The sequence below is a fragment of the Anguilla anguilla genome, chromosome 13 (assembly GCF_013347855.1).
Source record: "Anguilla anguilla isolate fAngAng1 chromosome 13, fAngAng1.pri, whole genome shotgun sequence".
NCBI lineage: Eukaryota > Metazoa > Chordata > Actinopteri > Anguilliformes > Anguillidae > Anguilla > Anguilla anguilla.
Genome location: NC_049213.1, coordinates 7,709,251 through 7,733,791, shown reverse-complemented (window position 1 = coordinate 7,733,791; position 24,541 = coordinate 7,709,251). Strand labels below are relative to the sequence as shown.

At 40.9% G+C, this 24,541-nt stretch overlaps 1 protein-coding gene across 1 annotated transcript; it reads left to right on the top strand.

Annotated features, from left to right (window-relative positions):
* Nucleotides 1-1,054: 1,054 nt before the first annotated feature.
* Nucleotides 1,055-24,000, top strand: LOC118211937 (NLR family CARD domain-containing protein 3-like). Its single transcript, XM_035389527.1, has 10 exons — nt 1,055-1,320; nt 11,376-11,521; nt 12,611-12,721; nt 15,102-15,212; nt 15,498-15,608; nt 16,987-17,097; nt 17,383-17,493; nt 19,567-19,636; nt 21,023-21,338; nt 22,208-24,000. The coding sequence occupies exons 2-10, from the start codon at nt 11,463-11,465 to the stop codon at nt 23,998-24,000; spliced, it is 2,793 nt and encodes a 930-aa protein (XP_035245418.1). The 5' UTR covers nt 1,055-1,320; nt 11,376-11,462.
* Nucleotides 24,001-24,541: the final 541 nt, after the last annotated feature.

The window sequence follows — 24,541 nt, the reverse complement described above, 5'->3', positions numbered from 1 at the left end:
ATATAAATGCGATCCAGTCCATCCAGAGACGAAAACTCAAAGAAGGAAATCAGTCTCTTTTGTGTAACCAGAACAGCTCGATGACGTAAGGCTGCAAACAACACGCGTGCCTGTTGCTTCTTCAGGTTAGCACCTGGAAACGCTGCAACATCACTACCAGGGTGGTCACGGCATGTGACAATCACATTTAAAAAGCAACTTTAAACTGCTATGTCGGCCTGGACCGTACACAAGCCTACAGAAATAAACTAAATACACTCCAGGATTAACACACACCCAGTAGTGATAGAATGTTGTGGTGAGGTTCGTCTGACGCCATGTCAGAATCTCACGGACTGCACGTTAGTTTGAGTTCTGGGAACTTAATACAGTCCAGCTGAAAGCCACACCACTCCTGCACAAATTATTCAGGAGCCAGAGCCCTAACCCAGGGGCGTGTCCAGGGAGTGGCCTGGGGTAGTACCTATTTTTTTTACAGTCTCTGGTAATGACAAATAAACCTGACTTTGGCAGCTAGCTAGCTACCTGCTGATCCAGCACTTCCTAACGTTAACGTTAGCTAACCGAAACTTTATGAACGATATCTTTCATGCTGGCGCTGACAGACCCGCTAATCTACCCTGGCTGTATATGACCTGCTCTACATGGTTGGATTTGGAATGATTTTCTCCCTTCTTAACATTGTTGTCCCGACCATTGAAAAAATGCATTAAGCTAACCAGTGACACCGCATTTGTCGTGGGTATAGCTAGCTAGCCACCGGTGTTGGGTGCAGTTGGCCCTATCTGCTGGTCCAGAGTCAGTTATTTTCTTCTCCTGCTAATGGTTAAAGTTAGGACCTGGGAAGGGAAATTTGATCCCAGACCAACAGTTAGGGGCAGCCAAGGCACCGCACTTGGCGGGTAGACTTGGCGGGTAGACGTGTATCCGTGCGAGTGATTGATGTGTAGTTCAGGACCACCAGCACATCGTAAATCGACACAAATCCGTTTTTTTTCCCTCCAGAGATTGAAATAAATATAACCAAGCACATGCTACGGTAGAGAATGACGGTCCCAAAAAAACGTGAGAAATCTTTTATTTTTAATCGCTATAGATATTTTACAATCAATAATTTTTAAAAAGTCAATAGGATTTTAACATTGGGCTGTGACGTCACGAACCAGACGCCCCTTGGAGGCAATTTGACTTAAAAGCTCAATTGGAAAGTGAAAGTGCAAAAGTACAACTCTGAGAGTGTTTCAAACTCAAACGCCATTTTAAAGACGGACGAGAAAGAAAAGGGAGTAGAAGATGGAATAAAACTGAAAAAAGAACAGAGTAAGTAGCGTGTTGTGGAGTGGGATGGAGAGAATATAAACTAAAGGTGAAGAGGTGTGAGGAGGAACGGGAATCTTCTAGTATAATCACATTAACACGCCTAATTCAGCAAAACAGGAAACTGACAATAAAATGGTGGTCTGGGTGCAATTGGCTTCTATTTCGTCGAGATGCACTTTTAGTGTTTGTAAGGTTTATAGGCAGTTTGATAGGCTTATCTGCAGGTAGGAGTCCTCTTCGCTGTTTTTTCTAAGGTAGATCAGTGACCTTATGTGAGAATTGGAAGTAGTAGAAGCGGAACACTTGATAGGGGGGAATAGGAGCAGACGCACATGTCCCAGCAATCTTTGCATATGATAAAATAACAATAGTACGAGGGAAATGAGGAAAAATGATGAAATTGACTAGTTGAAACAATATGTTTTTTAGCAGAATGGGCGTGTAGGTGAAGTTTGACATGATGACAGACTATAGTGCAAAGTAAATGAAGCGACCATGAGCAATTTGCGTTTCCTTATAAGCATATCCCTCGTGAAAGTGGTGGGTGAAGTAACGTGTGATAATGTATAGGGAATCTATTGCCCTGATGTGCTGTTCTCATGTTGAGTACTAGTAGTTATAATTATGATTGAGTCATGAGTTGAAATGTAATGTTTTAATGGGGAGTTGCAGACAGTACATACGTAGTAATTGTTTGTATGTGGGTAGATAGAGAACAGAGCGAGGTAACATGAATGTAGAAATGTGGCGTTTGCTGATAAGAACGTTTTCTACAGTAGCCAAGTGAAGAAATATAGTTAGTAGAAATGGCACAGTGGTCAGCTGGTGTAACTTTTTAAGAAAACCAATACATTTGTCGTCATGAAATGCATATGGCTGGCCGTGAGTGACTTTTGGTAAAGCAAATATAAGTGTAAGAAAACGTTAGTGTAAAATATCAAAATATCTTCCTGAGGGCGAGGCGGAATTAGATTCTTCGACCTCTGGCTTTCAGTGCGTAACTTTGGCAGTACGCCACCACGACATAACAATTCAATGCGTGAAATGTCCTGGTAAAACCCGTCCGTGGTTTTAAAGAACACAGGCCAGTAAGCACTGCTGAGCTCCGGTTGAATCCATATAGCCTGGCGATAGTGCAGCCGGTTAACTGGACGACGTGCAGATGGTACATCATAATGCAGTGTATACATGCGGTAAATGCCGGGCAGATGTGGTGCAAACGCAATAATTGATAAGTAACAGACAATTATTAGTGAGGAAAAAACCAAGTTAAAGAAACTTGTTCCTGACAGGGCTTGAATCGGCAACTTCATGGTTCATAGACTGTAACACTGACCACTAGGCCATAAACAGACTGGCTGTGGAAACTTGGAAATTTATTGGGTGATAATAGAAGAGCTCATGGCTTTGCAATATTGTAGCCGGTTAACTGAACGTGTAGATGGTATGTCATAATGCAGTGTATACGTTGCAAAAGTGGTGCAAAAGCAATAATTGAGAAGTAAAAAAAACAGGTTAAAGAAATGTGACCCTGGCTGGGCTTGAGCCAGCAGCTTCATGGTCCATAGGCTGTAACTTTGACCACTAGGCCATGAACAGACTGTAAAGACCAGAAATGCTTCAGACTAAAAAGATATGGCTATTTTGCGTGTGTGCAAGATTTTGATTGGCTCGTGTAGGTGAAGGATTGGCTGGTGTCGGTAAAATGTCCAATAGGGAGACATTTTGTTTGTGGTATAGTCGGCAGGAAGAAGAAGAAGGAAAACCCACTTGGTTTGGGGCTTTATTGTGTGGACATGTGAAGTTGTTTATGAATTCTGTCTGTTGAAATGGGGTGAGAATGTACAGAATTTAATGTTTTTAAGGGCTGAGTGTCTGTGGCTGTTATTTCTGTGGGGGACCCTGAAGCGTGCCAAACTCTTGGTGCTGTACAGGTATAGGGCATGCCGCCCTGCCATGATTTGGGATGGCATATCTGCCATCCCAAATCATGGGTTTCTGGTGTGGTTCTAGTGTACTGTTACTCTAATCGCGGGCTTCCACATCCAAGAACTGCTTGTTTTCCACCCTCCGTTTACCTGGGACTCACGCAGGGTTTCCGCCAGTGTATTGCAAGCTCGGCGGCCCGCCGGGTCTACATTGACCCCTTCGCCGGGCCAAAGCATCGGGGAATTTTTTTTTAAATGTATTTTTAAGATGTTTTTTAAACTACAGTTACAGTGGGGCGGCTTGGTTGGAAAGCTCACCAGCGACATCTGTTGGTTTAAACATGAACGCACTATAGGAAAACAGCAGGTCTGTTCTGTACCCTCATTGTGCATAGAGTGACGTTCAACACTTGATGCTTCCAGCTATCACAAGCTAACGGTACCTAGCAAGGCACCATTTCTTTAGTAGGCTAACTAACCTCGTTACAAACTGTGTCACTTCATCTCGTCGGTAAGTAGCCTACATTCTTTTAATATTAACTTAAGCAGTGTGTAGGTAACGTTAAACTAGTAGCATGAATGTAACGTTCGATACATTGTAACATTACATGATTTATTAATCGTCATGTAAATAACGACTTCATTGTTTATTAATAACGTTAGCTTGGTGGCATTGATGAGCATGACAACGTGGTCATTTAGCTAACTTAGCTAGCTAGCCAAACAGTCAGTAACACAGATACATAGATATTTTGTTGTTGTTGAAATGTGCCCAGCATTCCAAGGCTGTAAGAATCAGTAGCCAATCAGGACTTTGATATTATTTATTTTAATTTAATTTAATTTCCTTTGTTGTTGTTGAAAACACAGCATTCCAAGTCTGTACATTGTTGTCAGATTCTTTGTAAGACTATGCTATGCTGTAAATAGTTATAGTTGTAAATAGAAATTAATGTAGGGCCCTATGGAATCTGTGTTATAGCTTTTTAAAATTCTCAATTCCGCGATTCCGTCTGTGATTCTGTTATCACAGAAACTATAGGGCCCTATCTTAATGCTGCCATCAGTCTGTCACTGGCCCACGCCGGGCCCCCATCGAAAAAGACACTTGGCCGCCGGGCCGCCGGCCCCCGTCAAAAGATACTTGCCACCTGGCCTAACAACTTTTCTGGGGGAAACCCTGCAGTCACGTGTGAATGCAGTCTGGCACAAAGTAGCATAAATTGTTCTGTTAATTACCTGGAGAACATAAAACTAGGGCTGGATTTAAATTTGTGGTCCAAATTTGAGAATCCATGTTATAGAGTATTTATGGACCTAATTCAATTGCTTACCATAGGGTCTGATGCACCCTAATATATATTCAAAGAAATATACATAAATAAATGAGGGAGTGAATGAAAAAAATGAAAATACAATTAATACCTGGTCAGACATAAGCATGATAGCTGGTTCTAATATTCATTTCACTTGAACAAATAGGGGTGTACGAGGAGGGGAACAAGAATAAAATAGCCTAACTAATGAAACACACACACACACACACACACACACATACATATATATATATATATAGGCTATACGTGGGCCTAAATTAGGGGGGGGATGGTCAATATTCAAAATTGGCCAATACAACCCCCCGCCCCCCCCCCCCCCCCCCCAAATAATCATATCATCATGATGATTGAAAAATATTAACTTGATAAAGTGGTTGGTTTTCTCAATTCAATGTAATTAGCTATATATATATATATATATATATATATAGTTGCAATCAAAATTATTCAACCCCTCTAACCCATAAGATGTCTTTGTGATGTGAATAAAATTTCATGACAATGTATCAACTAAGCCTTTGTAAACAGAAATACATGTTTATTAGAACATGTTCAAGTGATTTTGAAAACATGCAGCTGAGTTTACTATTTGTTATAAGGAAAAAATGATATTCTCTCCAAACACAAATCAATGACCAAATTATTCAACCCCCAAAATCAGTACTTTGTGGAACATGCTTTAGCTTATATAACTTCCAATAAAGGCTTCCTATAAGTTCTCACAAGCCTCTGACACCTCTCTTTTGGAATCTTGGCCCATTCTTCCTGTGCAAATGCTTCAAGTTCACCGATATTCTTTGATTTTTGTGATTCCACTCCTTTCTTCAAATCCCACCAAAGATTTTTAATGGGATTTAAATCTGGGGACTGAGAAGGCCAGTCTAGGACATTCCAAGATCGTTCACTGAACCAAGCTTTGGTTGACTTTGATGTATGCTTGGGATCATTGTCTTGCTGGAAAGTCTAGTGATCACCAAGTTTCAGCTTATGCACCGAGGGCATCACATTCTTCTTTAGAATGGCTTGGTATTTCAAGGAACCATGGTGCCAGTCAAATGCTGAAGATCGCCAGTACCAGAAGCAGCAAAACACCCCCACAGAAGGACTGACCCACCTCCATACTTCACTGTGGGGCTGGTGTTCTTCTTGTCATAAGCTGCACCTTTCTTGCGCCAGACATACCGCTTATCCATGGGTCTAAAAAATTTCCAGTTGTCTCGTCACTCTGTAAAAAATATTCTCCCAAAACTCCATAGACTTATCCAAATGATGTCTTGCATATTCAAGTCAATTTTTCATATGCTTAATGGTTAAGAGTGGAGTGCGGCGAGGTGTCCGGCCATGAAGGTCTTGCTTGTTCAATATCCTTCTTAACTTCTGTACTTATACTTTTGTTACAACTTTCAAAAGGTCATTCTGTAATCCTTTGGCAGTAATATGAGGTGTTTTTTCAGCAGTTCTTACGATGTGCCTGATAACAGTTGATGTAACTTTACTCTTCCTTCCACTTCCAGGTAGGGTTACTGCTATTCCATGACTTTTAAACTTCCTTATGATGCTGCCAGTTGTGTCTCTTTGTACTTTCAATATCTTGGAGATCTTTTTGTATCCATTGCCTTTTTTATGCAGTGAAATAATTTCTTCTCTTAACTTTTGAGAGAGCTCCTTTGTCTTTGGCATGTTTGCTAGTCAGCTTCAAATTGATGTGTAGAAGTGCATCGGTGGGATTTATATGTTTATCACAAGTGAAGCAAACAGTATCTTTATGGATTTCCTAATGGCTTAAGTGTGTTTCCACAAAATTTAGTCACCCTACAGACCAGCAAATATTTAAAAAATGGTGATATTGAATGGGGTTGAATATTTATGATATGGCTGAAATACAAAATTTACATGCTACTCGGAAATATTAAAAAATACATTTTTATTTTGAATTTTAACATAACACACAAGTGACATATATGTTGTTTTTTTAGTTTCAAGTCTCCCAAAAAGCATACATTTAAAAATATTTACAGTTTCCACAGGGGTTGAATAATTTTGATTGCAACTGTATATATATATATTTGACATGAAGCTGATCTACACCAGAATGTAGGCCTATATAAGACATTAAGCTGATCTCAGACCTGAGGAACAGTGTCTTGCTCTTCCATGACTTGCTACTTCTCTGGAGTATAAAACTGAGGCAACACACTTATAAAATCCATTTTTCATCAAAAGCAACAAACTCACAAATGAAGAAAAAAATGGTTGTTGACATTCAAAAATATGGCAATGGGTCAAAAACTAACAAAGAAGGAAATATATGACTTAATACTGTGAGACCAAATATTAATAATTTTAAAACCACTGGAGTAGAGTTAAATCTGTCCGGTAGAGGGTGCTAGTGTATCTTAGCCCCGTGCACAGTGAGGTAGATGGTTCAGGGAGCAAAGAACAATCCAGTGGCCACAGTTGGAGAATTACAGAACTTGGTTGCATCGGGGGGTCACCAAGTTTCCAAATCTACAATTAATTGCTACATTAGATGCTCCAAAATTAGATGCTACCTCCATGTCTAAAGGCTATTTGGAGTGGTTTCAGGAAAAATGGTTTTACTGGAAATAATCAACAGTTTCAAGAAACTAAATTGTCTCCTTTGTTTCATCTACTGTGGTCCGGAGAGATGACATTAGAGCTCTTTGGCCAAGCATAGCTGTTATTTCATTTGTGGCCTTTCTGTTAGCTTGAACTAGTCTGCCCATTCTCCTCTGATCTCTCATTAACAAGGTGTTTTTTATTTATCACACCATTCTCTGTAAACTCTAGAGACTGTACTGCATGAAAATCCCAGGAGGGCAGCTGTTTCTGTGATGCTAGAACCACCACATCTGGCACCATCCATCTGGCACAGTCAAAGTCACTTAGATCACACATCTTGCCCATTCTAATAGGTATGGAGCTGGTCTTGTAACCTATAGGTCGCAGGTTCGATTTCCAGGTAGGACACGGCTGTTGTACCCTTGAGCTAGGTACCTAACCTGTATTGCTTCAGTATATATCCAGCTGTATGGATGCAATGTAAAATACTATGCAAAATAAAAACTTGTTTCAGTCGCCCTGGATTAGAGTGTCTGCTAAATGCCTGCAATGCAAAGTAAATGTTTTACTGGGAGTAATCAGTCAAACCCAGAAATCTAGCATTTTCAAAATGACATTGTCTCATCTACTGTTAAATGAGATGACATCATTATGTAACCCTATGTTACTGTGTGCTTATGCTTTTCGTCCCTTCCACGAATAACCCTGACCGTAAAGTCTGTTGTTTTATGTGTGGGGTCTTGGTGGAAGAAAAGGAGTATAGGGAGAGTTTGTGGTTGCGGTTGAAACACAGCAGTGTTGTTTCTTTGGTGGCAGATGAAGCAGTTGAAACAGCAGCATGCAGTCAGTCTCACACATCCAGCCTTTCAGAATTGAAACAGTTATGGCTGAATTAGTTACATGGCCAACTACACTACACTGCAGCTACATATAGCTAGTGTGTAGCACACATGCTTCACATTAGTTCAATTTGCATAAACAAGTAGTTAAAGTCTAATAAACATATGGCAAGAAATAAAAGAATATAGCTAGTAAAACACTAAGTAGTAGCAAATACAATCAACATTTAATCCACAACCAAATTAGTTGTGCGCTTCATTCATTTTCAATATCGAAATAAATAGCTACTAGTCATGCCAGTGCCATAAATAAAGATGAACACTGCATACTTTATGTAAATCATTGACCGCAAATAGTAACATATCATGAACATCAAACATATTATCTTCCATATTTCATGAACAAATTACATGAATGGGTAACCTTAATCAAGGTATAAAACTATTTTGAGGGAGAGAAATATTTCTGCTTACTACCTTTCAGAATTAAAACAGTTATGGGTTGACCTTGATCTCACATGGCCCATGTGAGACAACAGTTACTGTACCAGAACAGAGCAGCGCCCCCTGGTGGCAGCCCTATTTTAGTCCTCCATCCTACGGTTACATTACATTGCAGGCATTTAGCAGTCACTCTTATCCAGAGTGACTTACACAACTTTTACATTGCATCCATTTATACAGTCAGATATATACTGAAGCAATGCTGGTTAGGTAACTTTCTCAAGGATACAATGGCAGTTTTGTACCCTAGAATCAAACCTGTGATCCTTAGTCTATAAGACTAGTTCCTTACCCATTATACTACATTGTTCATTGCACCATTCTCTGTAAACTCTAGAGAGTGTATTGCATGAAGATCCCAGGAGGGCAGCTGTTTCTGTGATGGTGGAACCACTACGCCTGGCACCGACAGTCATGCCGCAGTCAAAGTCACTTAGATCACACATCTTGTCCATTACAATTTTTGCTCAAACAAAAAACTAAACATCTTCACTATGTCTGCACACTTTATATATTGAATTGCAGCCACATGATTTGCTGTTTGGTGGAGTAGGCTATTTGCGTTAATGAGCGGGTGTACATAATAAAGTTGCTGGTATATAATACAAAGGATATGGGTTTGGTGTTGATTTAGGGATGTGTATTGTGGCAATATAGAGACAATGACGGGTGACCCCCCCTATTCCCTATTTTCTTGTTTTAGTTTACATTGTTTAGATTTAAGTATAGCGGCTGTGGGATGTATTCTTTTATTTTACTGTTAGTATTCATGTATATTGGTCATCTGGGTCAGGTGTCTATGGCTATCTGAGTATGCAGTACTCGCAATGCACAGCAGAGGGCAGTAGCGGAGCTGCTTGGGAAGGAAATAGGATGACTCGGTGCACAGAGTTCAGTGTTTGCCAAAGCAGTGAAAGTGAAACATGCTACTACGAAGTGATCATTCTTTTGTGCATTGTATTGGATATTGCAGGTGAGATAATGGTTTATAAGTGATGCAGCGCCACTGTATTAGGAGGGAAATGTGTATAATGTGTTTTGAGGAACTAGAGTGTAGATTTGGAGTGTTATACTGTAGTTCGCGGTACTTTTTGACTGAGTTAGCTAACGTGGCGCATGTGGAGTGGAGCCTAGCAATATGATTAGCCATAGCAGAGATGTAGCTAGCTACTTCGCGGGAATATCGTTCGCCTACCTGATGTCAGTGATGAATGTATGGGATATGACCAGTGTAAATGGGTTATTGAGATAATTATTTTAGTTAACAGGAAGCGTCAAAACTCAACGTCGGCGTGTCCGTGGCGTTAGCTCCCGACCGAGTACTAGCCCTTATAACGTATACAGTAAATGGTACTAACGTTAGCTAGTAGGTTATGTGTTGCAGGGCTACGGTAATAGCAGCTGCCAAAGTTTTAATTGTTTCTTCTGTTTGCGATGAAGGGGGCAAATTATCAAACGAGGTATCCAAGTAGTTACGTTATAACTAGTTGGTCAAAGTTTAAATCACATTAGCGCTATTATCACTGGTTTCTAACAGCCAGTTAACCAACTTTCTGCATGACCATCGTGTGTTCAAAATGACCAAACTGTCAGCTTTTCATTACTCCTGCAAGCAAGCTAGCTAACAGTTGCTTGTGAAGTTAACTGGTGCTGTAGAATATAAACTGCTTGCAGATGGTTTATTGAAGTTCTTCTTTGGTGTTTATTGGCGGTTTGTAAGCCAGCGTATAGGTGCATTACCGCCACCAAATGGACTGGAGGGTGGAACAAGAGATGTAAATGCGAAGATAGTAATGTTAATGTGATGACAGTATAATAACTGTTATTATTTTGGTATTTGGTGAATTTGGATTTGAAGAGATGTAAATGCGAAGTTAGTAATGTTAATGTGATGATAATATAATAACTGTGTTATTATTTTGGAACACGTGAGTTCAGTGTTTGCCAAAGCAGTGAAAGTGAAACATGCTACTACGAAGTGATCATTCTTTTATGCATTGTATTGGATATTGCAGAGTTTTGATAAAGAACCCTCAACAACATGCATGCTTGAAGAGTCATCTTTATGAGTGTGCAACAGTATACAGAAACAGGCCTCATATATACTGGTAAATACAGCGGTGGATCTTTAATGTTATGGGGCGGTGCTGCTTCCACTGATCCTTGGGCCCTTGTTAAAACAGCATCATGAACTCTACCCAGGTACCAGGACATTTTAGCCAGAAACATGGTTGCCTCTGCCAGCAGACTGAAAGCCACTAGTGGATCTCAAAACAGTGACCTTGAGCACACATGACTATTCACAGATAAATGATTAATTAACCACATAAGCCACATTTCGCAATGGGTGCAGTCTCCAGACTTGAACTCCATTGGAAACCTGCAGTTTTAATTGAACAGGACAGTTCTTTAGCAAAGATCAAAAGATATTAAGGATCTGGATGGAGGAAGGGTCTAAGATCCCTCCCAATGTGTACTCCAGTCTTATAAGACGTTATTCATAAAGACTCAGTGCCATTATCCCTGCAAGGGAAGGGCGAACAAAGTTCTGAATAAGGGGTGGAGGGGGCAATAATTGTGACACTTATTTTCTGGAAATAAATGTATAATTTGAGAAATGTGCAATTTTGACAGATTCCATTGAATTCCATTGAATCGTTAACAAAAAATATTTATCAAGTTGTACAATCAATATAGAGTTTACCACTTACGTTTATGTAATACAGTTGCTGTATAGAACATGTTTAGGGCCTATTGAAATTCTTGATTGCTTCCTGTCAACACTGTGGCGTGTATATGCATGTCTCTGTATATTAGTGTGTCTATATGTGTGTTCGGTGTGTTCTCATTTTGTGTGTTTACAGGTTGGCTAGTTTGGGATAGAACCCACATGTGGTGTAAACTGGTCTGATGTGTTCCAGTCTCCTGAGATAGGGGGCGCTGTTTCTAAAATGAGTCACTCAGGAGAGCCAGACACCAAAGGAGGAACCCTCAGCACTAACAGAAAGAGGTATGAATGCACAAATCAGATATTTAATGTGATGTGAATTAGAGCTGCAGTAAGAGAATGAGTTTAACTGGAAGCTCTGTCTCCATGTGCTGTGAGTTAGAGCTGCAGTAAGAGGATGAGTTTAACTGGAAGCTCTGTCTCTATGTGCTGTGAGTTAGAGCTGCAATAAGTGGATGAATTTCTGCAACAAATGACCCTGGATCCATTACCTGCAGTATCAGAGTTAAACTTCCCCTCCCTCCATTCCTCACTCTGTCCCTATATTCTAGCTGTTAAGACTGCTCAGACAGGAGTGACTTCATATTTTATGTGAATTAATCAACAAGGAGCGAACTGCAACCACATTTTATGCTGTTAAGGATAACACAGGTATTTAAATACTTACATGGATATGTAAATACATTTTTGGTTTGGCGATGAATGGATCTGCTTTAGATATTAGTGCACGCACTAATTTTGTCTAACAGGGAGTACTATACATCTCCCCTACTAAACAGGAAGAATACCAGTTAACCCCCCAGTATGTAGAAGCAGATCCAAACAACAGGTGATGATGGGGTGGTGGAGGGTGAGTGCAGTTGTGAGCAGCAGCAGTGAAGCAGGCAAAAGCAGCGCAGGCAAGCAGCAGCACTGAGAGGTCTGATTGGTGGTTTAAAAAGGTGCTCCATTGGTGATGTGTGCCTGTGATTGGATGGGTAAGAGAAGAGTGTTGTGTGTATGCAATTGGATGATTGTGGAAACGCGTGAGTATGAGGTTAATGGAGCCGTCCGATTGGCCAGCTGCAAATTTTTGAGTTTCCTGACAGAACTTGCTTTGCGCGCGCAATGCTCATTCGTTTCTAACTGATGTGTGTACAAGAGAGAAACTGCGCAAATGGTTCAGTACACAATGTGTAAAACAGATTCTTCTGGATAGAGCTGCTGTAAGAGGATGAGTTTAACTGGAAGCCCTTTCTCTATGTGCTGTGAGTTAGAGCTGCAGTAAGAGGATGAGTTTAACTGGATGCCCTGTCTCTATGTGCTGTGAGTTAGAGCTGCAGTAAGATGATTAGTTTAACTGGAAGTACTGTCTCCATGTTCTGTTCACAGGGTTCAGGTAGAAAGAGCAGGGTCACCTGTACCCAGCTGTGTGTCTATGAAGAGTGATGATTCAATGAGGAGGATCCTCAACTTCAGAGAAGAGTTTCCAGGTGATTCAAGGTAAATGAACAGGTTCATATTGACACTATTATTTAATTAAACCTTAATCTGACTGGCTAATTTCTGGTGTAGGTTGGGTGCGCCATGTCATATTCATGTGTACGTGGGTGTGTCATGTCACATTCAGGTGTAGATAGTATGGTACATTATGTGCAGGTGTACGTGGGTGTATTATGTCACATTCAGGTTTGGTTTGGTTTATGATGTCGTTTTCAGGTGCTGGTGGGTGTATTTTGTCATATTCAGGTATTGATAGTGTATGATATCACATTCAGGTGTAGGTCGGTGTATTATTTCACATTCAGGTGTCGATGGGTGTGTTAGGCCTATGTCATATTCAGGGGTTGATGGTTTATTATATCATATTCAGGTGTAGGTTTGTGTTGTTTGTCATCTTCAGGTGTGGGTGAGTGTATTATGTCACATTCAAATGTTGGTGGGTATAATATGTCCCATTCAGTTGTTTATGGTGTGTTGTTATATTCTGGTGTCGGTGGTTGTTTTATGTCATTATCAGGTGTTGATGGGTGTATTATGTCATTATCAGGTGTAGATGGGTATATTTTTTCACATTCAAGTGTAGGTGGGTGCATTATATTGTATTCGGTTGTAGATAGGTGTGTTATGTCATTATCAGGTGTAGATGGGTATATTGTGCCACATTCAAGTGTAGGTGGGTGTTGCTGAGCAGGGTAAATTCTCCCCTTAGAATAACCAGGCACAACAAGGTATATCCATCTGAGAAATAATATTTATTTCTGCAGAACGTGTTTGGCACTTACACACAAAAAGATGGAAACGCTCAAACTGAAGAAAACTGGGGCACTCCCTCCTTTTTAATAGCTCAAAGTGTTTTACCTATGATTTGTACAGTTCTATTTCTTATTGATGCATGGCTAATACATAAGCATATAGTAAGACTGAAAAAAGTAAATGATTGGCTGTGTCTAGTAATATAGCATGAATACTGAATAAGCACATGGTGACCTTTTAGTCTTCAGTGTTACATAAACAAGCTTTAAATCAGATATAATAGTTTGGTCTTTTATCGATCGGTTGCTTTCAGAGTCTTGGGCATCATGGCATCACAGCCAGTTCCTCCCTGGCAGGATGGCAGGGGGAGGATAGAGAGGAAAGCCAAGCTCACTAGTTTGGACTTCTAGAAGTGTATAAGACAGAGAGAAAGAAAACACATACACACAGACACACACACACAAACACACGTACATGCATTATTTTTAACTTCAGGTGTAGGTGGGTGTATTATGTCACATTCTGGTGTAGGTGGGTGTATTATGTCACATTCCGATGTAGGTGGGTGTATTATGTCACATTCAGGTGTAGGTAGGTGTATTATGTCACATTCAGGTGTAGGTAGGTGTATTATGTCACATTCAGGTGTAGGTAGGTGTATTATGTCACATTCAGGTGTAGGTGGGTATATTATGTCACATTCAGGTGTAGGTGTGGTATTCCGTGTTGGCTCACCGCTGTTTAGATGGTGTTTTTTTTTTGTTAAATTTCTGCAATAAATGACCCTGGATCCATTACCTGCAGTATCAGAGTTAAACTTCCCCTCCCTCCATTCCTCACTCTGTCCCTATATTCTAGCTGTTATCACAGCTCAGACAGGAGTGGCTTCATATTTCATGTGAATTAATCAACAAGGAGCGAACTGCAACCACATTTTATGCAGTTAAGGACAACACACATATTAAAATACTTACATGGATATGTAAATACATATTTTTGGTTTGGCGGTGAATGGATCTGCTTTAGATATTAGTGCATACACTAACTTTGTCTAACAGGGAGTACTATACATCTCCCCTACTAAACAGGAAGAATACCAGTTAACCCCCCAGTATGTAGAAGCAGATCCAAACAACAGGTGATGATGGGGTGGTGGAGGGTGAGTGCAGTTGTGAGCAGCAGCAGTGAAGCAGGCTATAGCAGCGCAGGCAAGCAGCAGCACAGAGGTCTGATTGGTGGTTTAAAAAGGCGCTCCATTGGTGATGCGTGCCTGTGATTGGATGTGTAAGAGAAGAGTGTTGTGTGTATGCAATTGGATGATTGTTGAAACGCGTGAGTATGTGGTTAATGGAGCCGACCGATTGGTCAGCTGCAATTTTTGAGTTTCCTGACAGAACTTGTTTTGCGCATTCTGTGCGCAACGTTCATTCGTTTCTAACTCTGATGTGTGTTCAAGAGAGAATCTTTGCAAATGGTTCAGTACACAATGTGTAAACAGATTCTTCTGGATCGAGCTGCTGTAAGAGGATGAGTTTAACTGGAAGTTCTGTCTCCATGTGCTGTGAGTTAGAGCTTCAGTAAGAGAATGAGTTTAACTGGAAGCTCTGTCTCCATGATTTGATCACAGGGTCCAGGAGGAAAGAGCAGGGTCACCTGTACCCAGCTGTCTGTCTATGAAGAGTGATGATTCAATGAGGAGGATAATCAATTTCAGAGAAGAGTTTCCAGCTGATTCAAGGTAATTACACAGGTTCATACTGACACTACCGTTTAATTCTACTTCAATCTGGCTGGTATCGTTCACGTGTAGGTGGGGGTATTATGTCACTTTCAGACGTGCAGTGAGTTAGAGCTTCAGTAAGAGGATGAGTTTAACTGAAAGCTCTGTCTCCATGTTCGGTGAGTTAGCGCTGCAGTAAGTGGATGAGTTTAACTGTAAGCTCTGTCTCCATGTTCTGTGAGTTAGAGCTTCAGTAAGATGATTAGTTTAACTGGAAGCTCTGTCTCCATGTTCTGTTCACAGGGTTCAGGTAGAAAGAGCAGGGTCACCTGTACCCAGCTGTGTGTCTATGAAGAGTGATGATTCAATGAGGAGGATACTCAACTTCAGAGAAGAGTTTCCAGGTGATTCAAGGTAAATGAACAGGCTCATTTTGATACTACTGTTTAATTAAACCTAAATCTGACTGGCTAATTTTTGGTGTACGTTTTGTGCTCCATGTCATATTCATGTGTACGTTGGTGTATTGTCACATTCAGGTGCAGGTTTGGTTTTTGATGTCGTTTTCAGGTGCTGGTGGGTGTATTTTGTCATATTCATGTATTGATAGTGTATGATATCGCTTTCAGGTGCAGATGGGTATATTATGTCACATTCCGATGTAGGTGGGTGTATTATGTCACATTTCGGTGTAGGTGGGTGTATTATGTCACATTCCGGTGTAGGTAGGTGTATTATGTCACATTCCGATGTAGGTTGGTGTATTATGTCACATTCCGGTGTAGGTAGGTGTATTATGTCACATTCAAGTGTCAGTGAGTGTATTATGTCACATTCCGATGTAGGTGGGTGTATTATGTCACATTCAGGTGTAGGTGTGGTATACCGTGTTGGCTCACTGATGTTTAGATGGTGTTTTTTCTTGTTAAATTTCTGCAATAAATGACCCTGGATCCATTTCCTGCAGTATCAGAGTTAAACTTCCCCTCCCTCCATTCCTCACTCAGTCCCTATATTCTAGCTGTTAAGACTGCTCAGACAGGAGTGGCTTCATATTTTATGTGAATTAATCAACAAGGAGCGAACTGCAACCACATTTCATGCAGTTAAGGACAACACACGTATTAAAATACTTACATGGATATGTAAATACATATTTTTGGTTTGGCGGTGAATGGATCTGCTTTAGATATTAGTGCATGCACTAACTTTGTCTAACAGGGAGTACTATACATCTCCCCTACTAAACAGGAAGAATACCAGTATACCCCCCAGTATGTAGAAGCAGATCCAAACAACAGGTGATGTTGGGGTGGTGGAGGGTGAGCGCAGTTCTGAGCAGCAGCAGTGAAGCAGGCAAAAGCAGTGCAGGCAAGCAGCAGCACTGAGAGATCTGATTGGTGGTTTAAAAAGGCGCTCCATTGGTGATGTGTGCCTGTGATTGGATGGGTAAGAGAAGAGTGTCGTGTGTATGCAATTGGATGATTGTTGAAACGCGTGAGTATGTGGTTAATGGAGCCGACCGATTGGTCAGCTGCAATTTTTGAGTTTCCTGACAGAACTTGCTTTGCGCATTCTGTGCGCAACGTTCATTCGTTTCTAACTCTGATGTGTGTTCAAGAGAGAATCTTTGCAAATGGTTCAGTACACAATGTGTAAACAGATTCTTCTGGATCGAGCTGCTGTAAGAGGATGAGTTTAACTGGAAGTTCTGTCTCCATGTGCTGTGAGTTAGAGCTTCAGTAAGAGAATGAGTTTAACTGGAAGCTCTGTCTCCATGATTTGATCACAGGGTCCAGGAGGAAAGAGCAGGGTCACCTGTACCCAGCTGTCTGTCTATGAAGAGTGATGATTCAATGAGGAGGATAATCAATTTCAGAGAAGAGTTTCCAGCTGATTCAAGGTAATTACACAGGTTCATACTGACACTACTGTTTAATTCTACTTCAATCTGGCTGGTATCGTTCACGTGTAGGTGGGGGTATTATGTCACTTTCAGACGTGCAGTGAGTTAGAGCTGCAGTAAGAGGATGAGTTTAACTTGAAGCTCTGTCTCCATGTTCTGTGAGTTAGAGCTGCAGTAAGAGGATGAGTTTAACTGGAAGCTCTGTCTCCATGTGCTGTGAGTTAGAGCTGCTGTGAGAGGATGAGTTTAACTTGAAGCTCTGTCTCCATGTTCTGTTCACAGGGTTCAGGTAGAAAGAGCAGGGTCACCTGTACCCAGCTGTGTGTCTATGAAGAGTGATGATTCAATGAGGAGGATACTTAACTTCAGAGAAGAGTTTCCAGGTGATTCAAGGTGAATAAACAGGTTCATATTGATACTACTGTTTAATTAAACCTAAATCTGACTGGCTAATTTCTGGTGTAGGTTGGGTGCTCCATGTCATATTCATGTGTACGTGGGTGTGTCATGTCACATTCAGGTGTAGATGGTATGGTACACTATGTGCAGGTGTACGTTGGTGTATTATGTCACATTCAGGTGCAGGTTTGGTTTATGATGTCATTTTCAGGTGCTGGTGGGTGTATTTTTTTCATATTCAGGTATTGATAGTGTATGATATCACTTTCAGGTGTAGGTGGGTGTTTTATGCCACATTCAGGTGTAGGTGGGTGTATTATTTCACATTCAGGTGTCGATGGATGTATTATGTCATTTTCAGGTGTAGATGGGTATATTATGTCACATTCCGATGTAGGTTGGTGTATTATGTCACATTCCGGTGTAGGTAAGTGTATTATGTCACATTCAGGTGTCAGTGAGTGTTTTATGTCACATTCCGGTGTAGGTAAGTGTATTATGTCACATTCAGGTGTCAGTGAGTGTTTTATGTCACATTCCGATGTAGGTGGGTGTATTATGTCACATTCAGGTGTCAGTGAGTGTTTTATGTCACATTCCGATGTAGGTGGGTGTATTATGTCACATTCAGGTGTCAGTGAGTGTATTATGTCACATTCAGGTGTCAGTGAGTGTCTTATGTCACATTCAGGTGTAGGTGTGGTATACCATGTTGGCTCACAGCTGTTTAGATGGTGTTTTTTCTTGTTAAATTTCTGCAATAAATGACACTTGATCCATTTCCTGCAGTATCAGAGTTAAACTTCCCCTCCCTCCATTCCTCGCTCTGTCCCTATATTCTAGCTGTTAAGACTGCTCAGACAGGAGTGACTTCATATTTCATGTGAATTAATCAACAAGTAGCGAACTGCAACCACATTTTATGCTATTAAGGACAACACAGGTATTAAAATACTTACATGGATATGTAAATACATTTTTGGTTTGGCGATGAATGGATCTGCTTTAGATATTAGTGCACGCACTAACTTTGTCTAACAGGGAGTACTATACATCTCCCCTACTAAACAGGAAGAATACCAGTAAAACCCCCCAGTATGTAGAAGCAGATCCAAACAACAGGTGATGATGGGGTGGTGGAGGGTGAGTGCAGTTGTGAGCAGCAGCAGTGAAGCAGGCAAAAGCAGCGCAGGCAAGCAGCAGCACTGAGAGGTCTGATTGGTGGTTTAAAAAGGCGCTCCATTGGTGATGTGTGCCTGTGATTGGATGTGTAAGAGAAGAGTGTCGTGTGTATGCAATTGGATGATTGTGGAAACGCATGAGTATGAGGTTAATGGAGCCGTCCGATTGGTCAGCTGCAATTTTTGAGTTTCCTGACAGAACTTGCTTTGCGCATTCTGTGCGCAACGTTCATTAGTTTCTAACTCTGATGTGTGTTCAAGAGAGAAACTGTGCAAATGGTTCAGTACACAATGTGTAAACAGATTCTTCTGGATAGAGCTGCTGTAAGAGTTTAACTCGAAGCTCTGTCTCCATGTGCTGTGAGTTAGAGCTGCAGTAAGAGGATGAGTTTAACTGGAAGCTCTGTCTCCTTCTGCTGTGAGTTAGAGCTGCAGTAAGAGGATGAGTTTAACTGGAAGCTCTGTCTCCTTGTGCTGTGATTTAGAGCTAGAGAGAGGTGATGGGTTTAAACTGAAGCTTTGTCTCCCTGTGGTGTGAGTTAGAGCTGCAGTAAGAGGATGAGTTTAACTGGAAGCTCTGTCTCCATGTGCTGTGCGTTCGAGCTGCAGTAAGAGGATGAGTTTAACTGGATGCTCTGTCTCCATGCGCTGATAGAGCTTCAGTAAGAGGATGAGTTTAACTGGATGCTCTGTCTCTCTGTGCTGTGAGGTAGAGCTGCAGTAAGCGGATGAGTTTAACTGGAAGCTCTGTCTCTCTGTACTGTGAGTTAGAGCTGCAGTAAGCGGATGAGTTTTACTGTAAGCTCTGTCTTCACGTGCTGTGAGTTAGAGCTGCAGTTAGCAGATGAGTTTAATTAGAAGCTCTGTCTCCATGATTTGATCACAGGGTCCAGCAGTCACTGGAGTACGGCTCTTTTGAAGAGAAGGGTTCAGATAAATTATCTTCCGCAAAAAAGGTATGAGATCTTTTTTTCTAGTTTTTTATGGCTTATGTCTTTCTTTGTGCAGTACATTTATATGAGTATGTATAATGCCTATTTTATATGGTGCAAGGGTAATGTTTACAAGTGCCTAACATTGCCCTTAACATTAATAACATATTGCACCTTTTTTGTATTATTCATGACCATTCAAAGTGGAATATCATATGAACACAATAAACCAGCTTTTACTTAAACATTTAAGAAATGTAATAAAAAATGCTCTATTTTAATGATCTTAGCGCATAGTAAAGCACGTGGCACACACATATTTAGGTTCTGTCCAAACCCTCTTATACTGGTTTAACAGTGGATTATTTGAGCGCAATGTAAGGCACAGGGTTCTAATGGGCTGAACTGACTGCCTTAATTTCTAGGTGTGTCTTGGGCATAAACATGTTATAAACCAGTCAGCATATCATCTGCCATTCCCTCTAATAGCCACGTGCACTTGCACCTTGGTGGATTGATAATATAATGGTGGATTTAAAAAGACAGATTTTCCTCTGTCATAAAAGACCTGTTTCTATGCGAGTCCATTAAAATTCGGAGATCTAAATAAAACAACCATCATGCACAGTGAATCCCGCAGACCATATTTGAAAATAAATCATAAAAAGGTGATTTAAAATGTCGAAATAAATGCAGTATTCGCTGGGCAATGTTGTGGATTTTTTCAATCAATTAAATCATTCTGTCTGCTTGGCTGGCTATAGATGAAGCTGCTCTTCTGCCAGCTGATTCCTCCTCGCCCGTGTTGTTGGGGTATCTCGGTTCATTAATATGCATCAGCACGTTCAGTTCACCATCACCCCTTCTAAAGTCCTGTAATGTGTCCTTGTTTATGTCTGACACATCCATGACTTTGGCAATGTTATGCAACACGCAACACGCCACAAAGAATATTCAGGCCTTCTGAGGGCTGTACTGTAATGTTCCACCTGACTTATGCTAACATCTGAAGTGTATTTTCAGCATTCCAAACGTTCTCTCTATTGGGCTACAGTACATGTTTTTGTGAGTTTTCGACTGAATGACTATTCACACACTCTATTATTATCTTCAGCTGTGTCTTTATCGGACAGCCATTGTCCCCTAACAGCCACCCCTCCAGGAGGGGGATTCCCCTAGAAGACTGCAGGAATGACAGAGTTGGCCAATATAAAGGAGTCATGTCTTTATCCAGGATAATTTACGGATGCATGTGTAACCTCACATGTAGCATCGTAAAAATTCAATGTTATGGTTCATGAATTATGGCCCATTTTGTTTGTCGTGTTAATTTATTATTATGATACAGCACAACTCTTCATGTATTTATTTCACACTGATACAGCACACCTCTTCCTGTGTTTATTTCAGTCTCTCCTGCTCACTCTGATGAAGCTGAAGAAGGATGAGAAGTTGAAACTGTTTCAGAGCCATCTGAGTCAGGATTGCCCGGAATGCTGTCTTGACGATCAGTTTATGAAGTTCATTAATGAATTGTTCGACAGTCATGAAGTTGATGATTACCCAGAATGCATTGAGAGAGAGCAGGAGGATCCTGAGGCTGTGTGCATAGTTGAGAAGTTGCTGGAGACCTGTGGCAGTGAGGGGTTTCTGAAGATCACACTCCACATCCTGAGGAACATGAAGCAGAAGGATCTCGCTGATTCACTGGAAAGAGATCAGCACAGTAAGAGCTTTCTCTCATTGCTACTGTGTATCAATTAGAATTTTGATATGAGTTTAGATAGCAAATCTAACAGTGATCAATGTTCTGATTTACAGCATCTACACTTTCATAATACTGTTTTACATTGACAATATTTCATACTGTAAATAAAAGGCCAAAATAACATTTATTCATTTTACATTTAAATTTATTAACATATTGCCTCAAGCAGTTATTACAGGCACAAGGAAATGAACAAGATTAAATGTCCCTGAGGGGGGTTTAAAGGCAGAATCTTATGCTCAAAAACCAGTAACTAGACCACTGTCCCATCAGACGTACTGCCCTGAGTTTTGTATCCCGGAATCAAACTCAGCAATCAGTATAAAAGTATCACATTATAAGGGCCTCTTGGTGTCTCACGCTGCAAAGAAGCTCGTTCCAAAAGGAAAAGCATGACCCTGCAACAGGGTTTCCTTGTCAGAGGCAGTTGGTTGGGAACTCGGAATCGAAAAAGCGCTCCTTTTCATCATAATGAAAAAAATACCCATTAGTGTTAATTTGGTCGAAAACGATTATAGCGAGAGTGACAGTGACACTGATGCTGCTGTCAGCAAGAAATTCTATTTCAATGATGGAAGGTATGTAATACTGTGAGAGAGGTGTGTAATGCTGTGTGAGGTGTGTAACACACTGTGAGAGAGGTGTGTAATGCTGTGTTAGGTGTGTAACATACTGTTATAAGCATATAACACTGATGTGTGTGAAATATTGTGGAGACAGAATGCATTAATAATTTTTTTTGGCCGTTTTTTCTTAAACATTTCCCACTCAATAACATATTTTATCACATTTTTTAAATTATTATTTCTCGTATTTCCTCTCTTCAGATGAGTCCATAAAAAGAGCCCAGCAGGCACTGAAAACTCATCTGAAGAAGAAGTTTGAATGCATATTTGACGTTTTAGCAAAGCAGAGCCAGCCAACCGTCCTCAATGAGATCCACACAGAGCTCTACATCACAGAGGGGGGAAGTGGACAGGTCAATAATGAACATGAAGTCAGACAGATTGAGACAGCATCCAAGAGACAAACCACAAAGGAGACTGCAATCCTCTGCAAGGATATCTTTAAGTCTTTACCTGGACAAGAGAAACCTATCAGAACTGTGCTTACAAAGGGCATCGCTGGCATTGGGAAAACTGTCTCTGTGCAGAAGTTCATTCTGGACTGGGCAGAAGGAAAAGCCAATCAGGACATTGATTTCATCTTCACTCTTCCTTTCCGAGATCTGAACTTGAAGAAGGACAGAGAATTCAGTCTGATGCAGCTTCTGCAGCACTACTTTCCACAGCTGAAAGAGATCAAAAGTTTTGAAGGTGATGAAGTCAAAGTTGTATTTATCTTTGATGGACTGGATGAGTGTCGACTTCCTCTAAATTTCCAAAGTAATAAGTACTGCTCCAATATAACAGAGTCATCATCAGTGGATGTGCTGCTGAGCAACCTCATTAAGGGGAATCTGCTTCCCTCTGCTCTCCTCTGGATCACCTCCCGACCAGCAGCAGCCAATCAGATCCCTCCTGAGTGCGTCCACCAGGTGACAGAGGTACGAGGGTTCAATGACCCGCAGAAAGAGGAGTACTTTAGGAAGAAAATCAGAGATGAGAACCAGGCCAGCAGAATTATCTCACACATGAAGTCATCCAGGAGCCTCTACATCATGTGTCACATACCAGTCTTCTGCTGGATTTCTGCTACTGTTCTGGAGACAATGTTGGGTAAAACAGAGAGTGGAGATCTGCCCAAAACTCTGACTGAAATGTACACACACTTTCTGCTCATTCAGACTAATGTGAAGAATCAGAAATATCATGGCACTGATGAGACAGACACAAAGAAGATGTCAGCATTAGATACAGAAATCATCCTGAAACTGGGGAAGCTGGCTTTTCTACAGCTGGAAAAGGGCAATCTGATATTCTATGAAGAGGACCTGAAAGAGAGTGGCATTGATGTCAGTGAAGCTTCAGTGTACTCTGAGGTGTGCACAGAGATCTTTGAGGAGTGTGGGTTGCACCAGGAGAAGGTCTACTGCTTTGTGCATCTTAGCATTCAGGAGTATCTGGCTGCCTTGTTTGTATTGCAGTCATGTGTAAATGAGAACAGAAATGTACTCAGAGCAGAAGAATCAAAACCTCACAGTGACAGAGTGCAGCTGTCTGAGCTACACAGGAGCGCAGTGGATCAGGCCTTAGAGAGTAAGAATGGACACCTGGACCTTTTCCTCCGATTCCTTCTCGGCCTCTCTCTGCAGTCCATTCAGTCTCTCTTAGGAGGACTACTGACAGAGACAGAAAGCAGATCAGAGAGCATTAAGAAAACAGTCCAGTACATTAAGGAGAGGATCAGAGAGGAATCTTCAGCAGAGAGGATCACCTATCTGTTCCGCTGTCTCAATGAACTGAATGACAACTCTCTAGTGCAGGAAATCCAGAATTCCCTGAGATCAAGAAAACTTTCTGATAAAGAGCTGGAACCAGACCAATGTTCAGCTCTGGCCTTTGTGTTACTGATGTCGGAGAAGATCCTGGATGAGTTTAACTTGAAGACATACAACACATCAGCAGCATGTCATCAGAGACTGCTACCAGTAGTCAGGCACTGCAGGAAGGCCATGTGAGTATTATGTCATTAATAATGTAGATGATTGACCACATATTTTCCCACTTTTTAAATCTGGTCAGAATAAAGTGCAATAAAATTGCCGGGCAACAGAAAATTTGGTTAAAAAACGATTTATGAATCAAGATGTTTTAACTTGTGCCCTCATTTAACGTCTTTTTTCCAGAACATAAGCAGCATCAAATGCAAAACCTCAGCACTTACCATATATTTTATTTTGTTTACTATTACTATTTACTGATATGATACATTTACAAATTATTTGCAAAGACAGCAGTTGTGAAATAAATAAGGAGTTTATTGATATCAGAGTAATCTGATGGATCAACCTTTGTCAGAACATACAATTCATGCAGATTAAAATGAAGAGAAGCTATAATAAGTTACAGTATTAAGAAAGGTGCCCTATTTTGGTGATAGCACAGGCACAAACACACCTGGAATTGCTTGTCATATTTTTCACTTTCACCAGGGTTGTTAGTTTTATGGTCTGCGGTTAATCTGCTTGTGTCAACGTGGGTTTGTTGGTGCAATCGGGG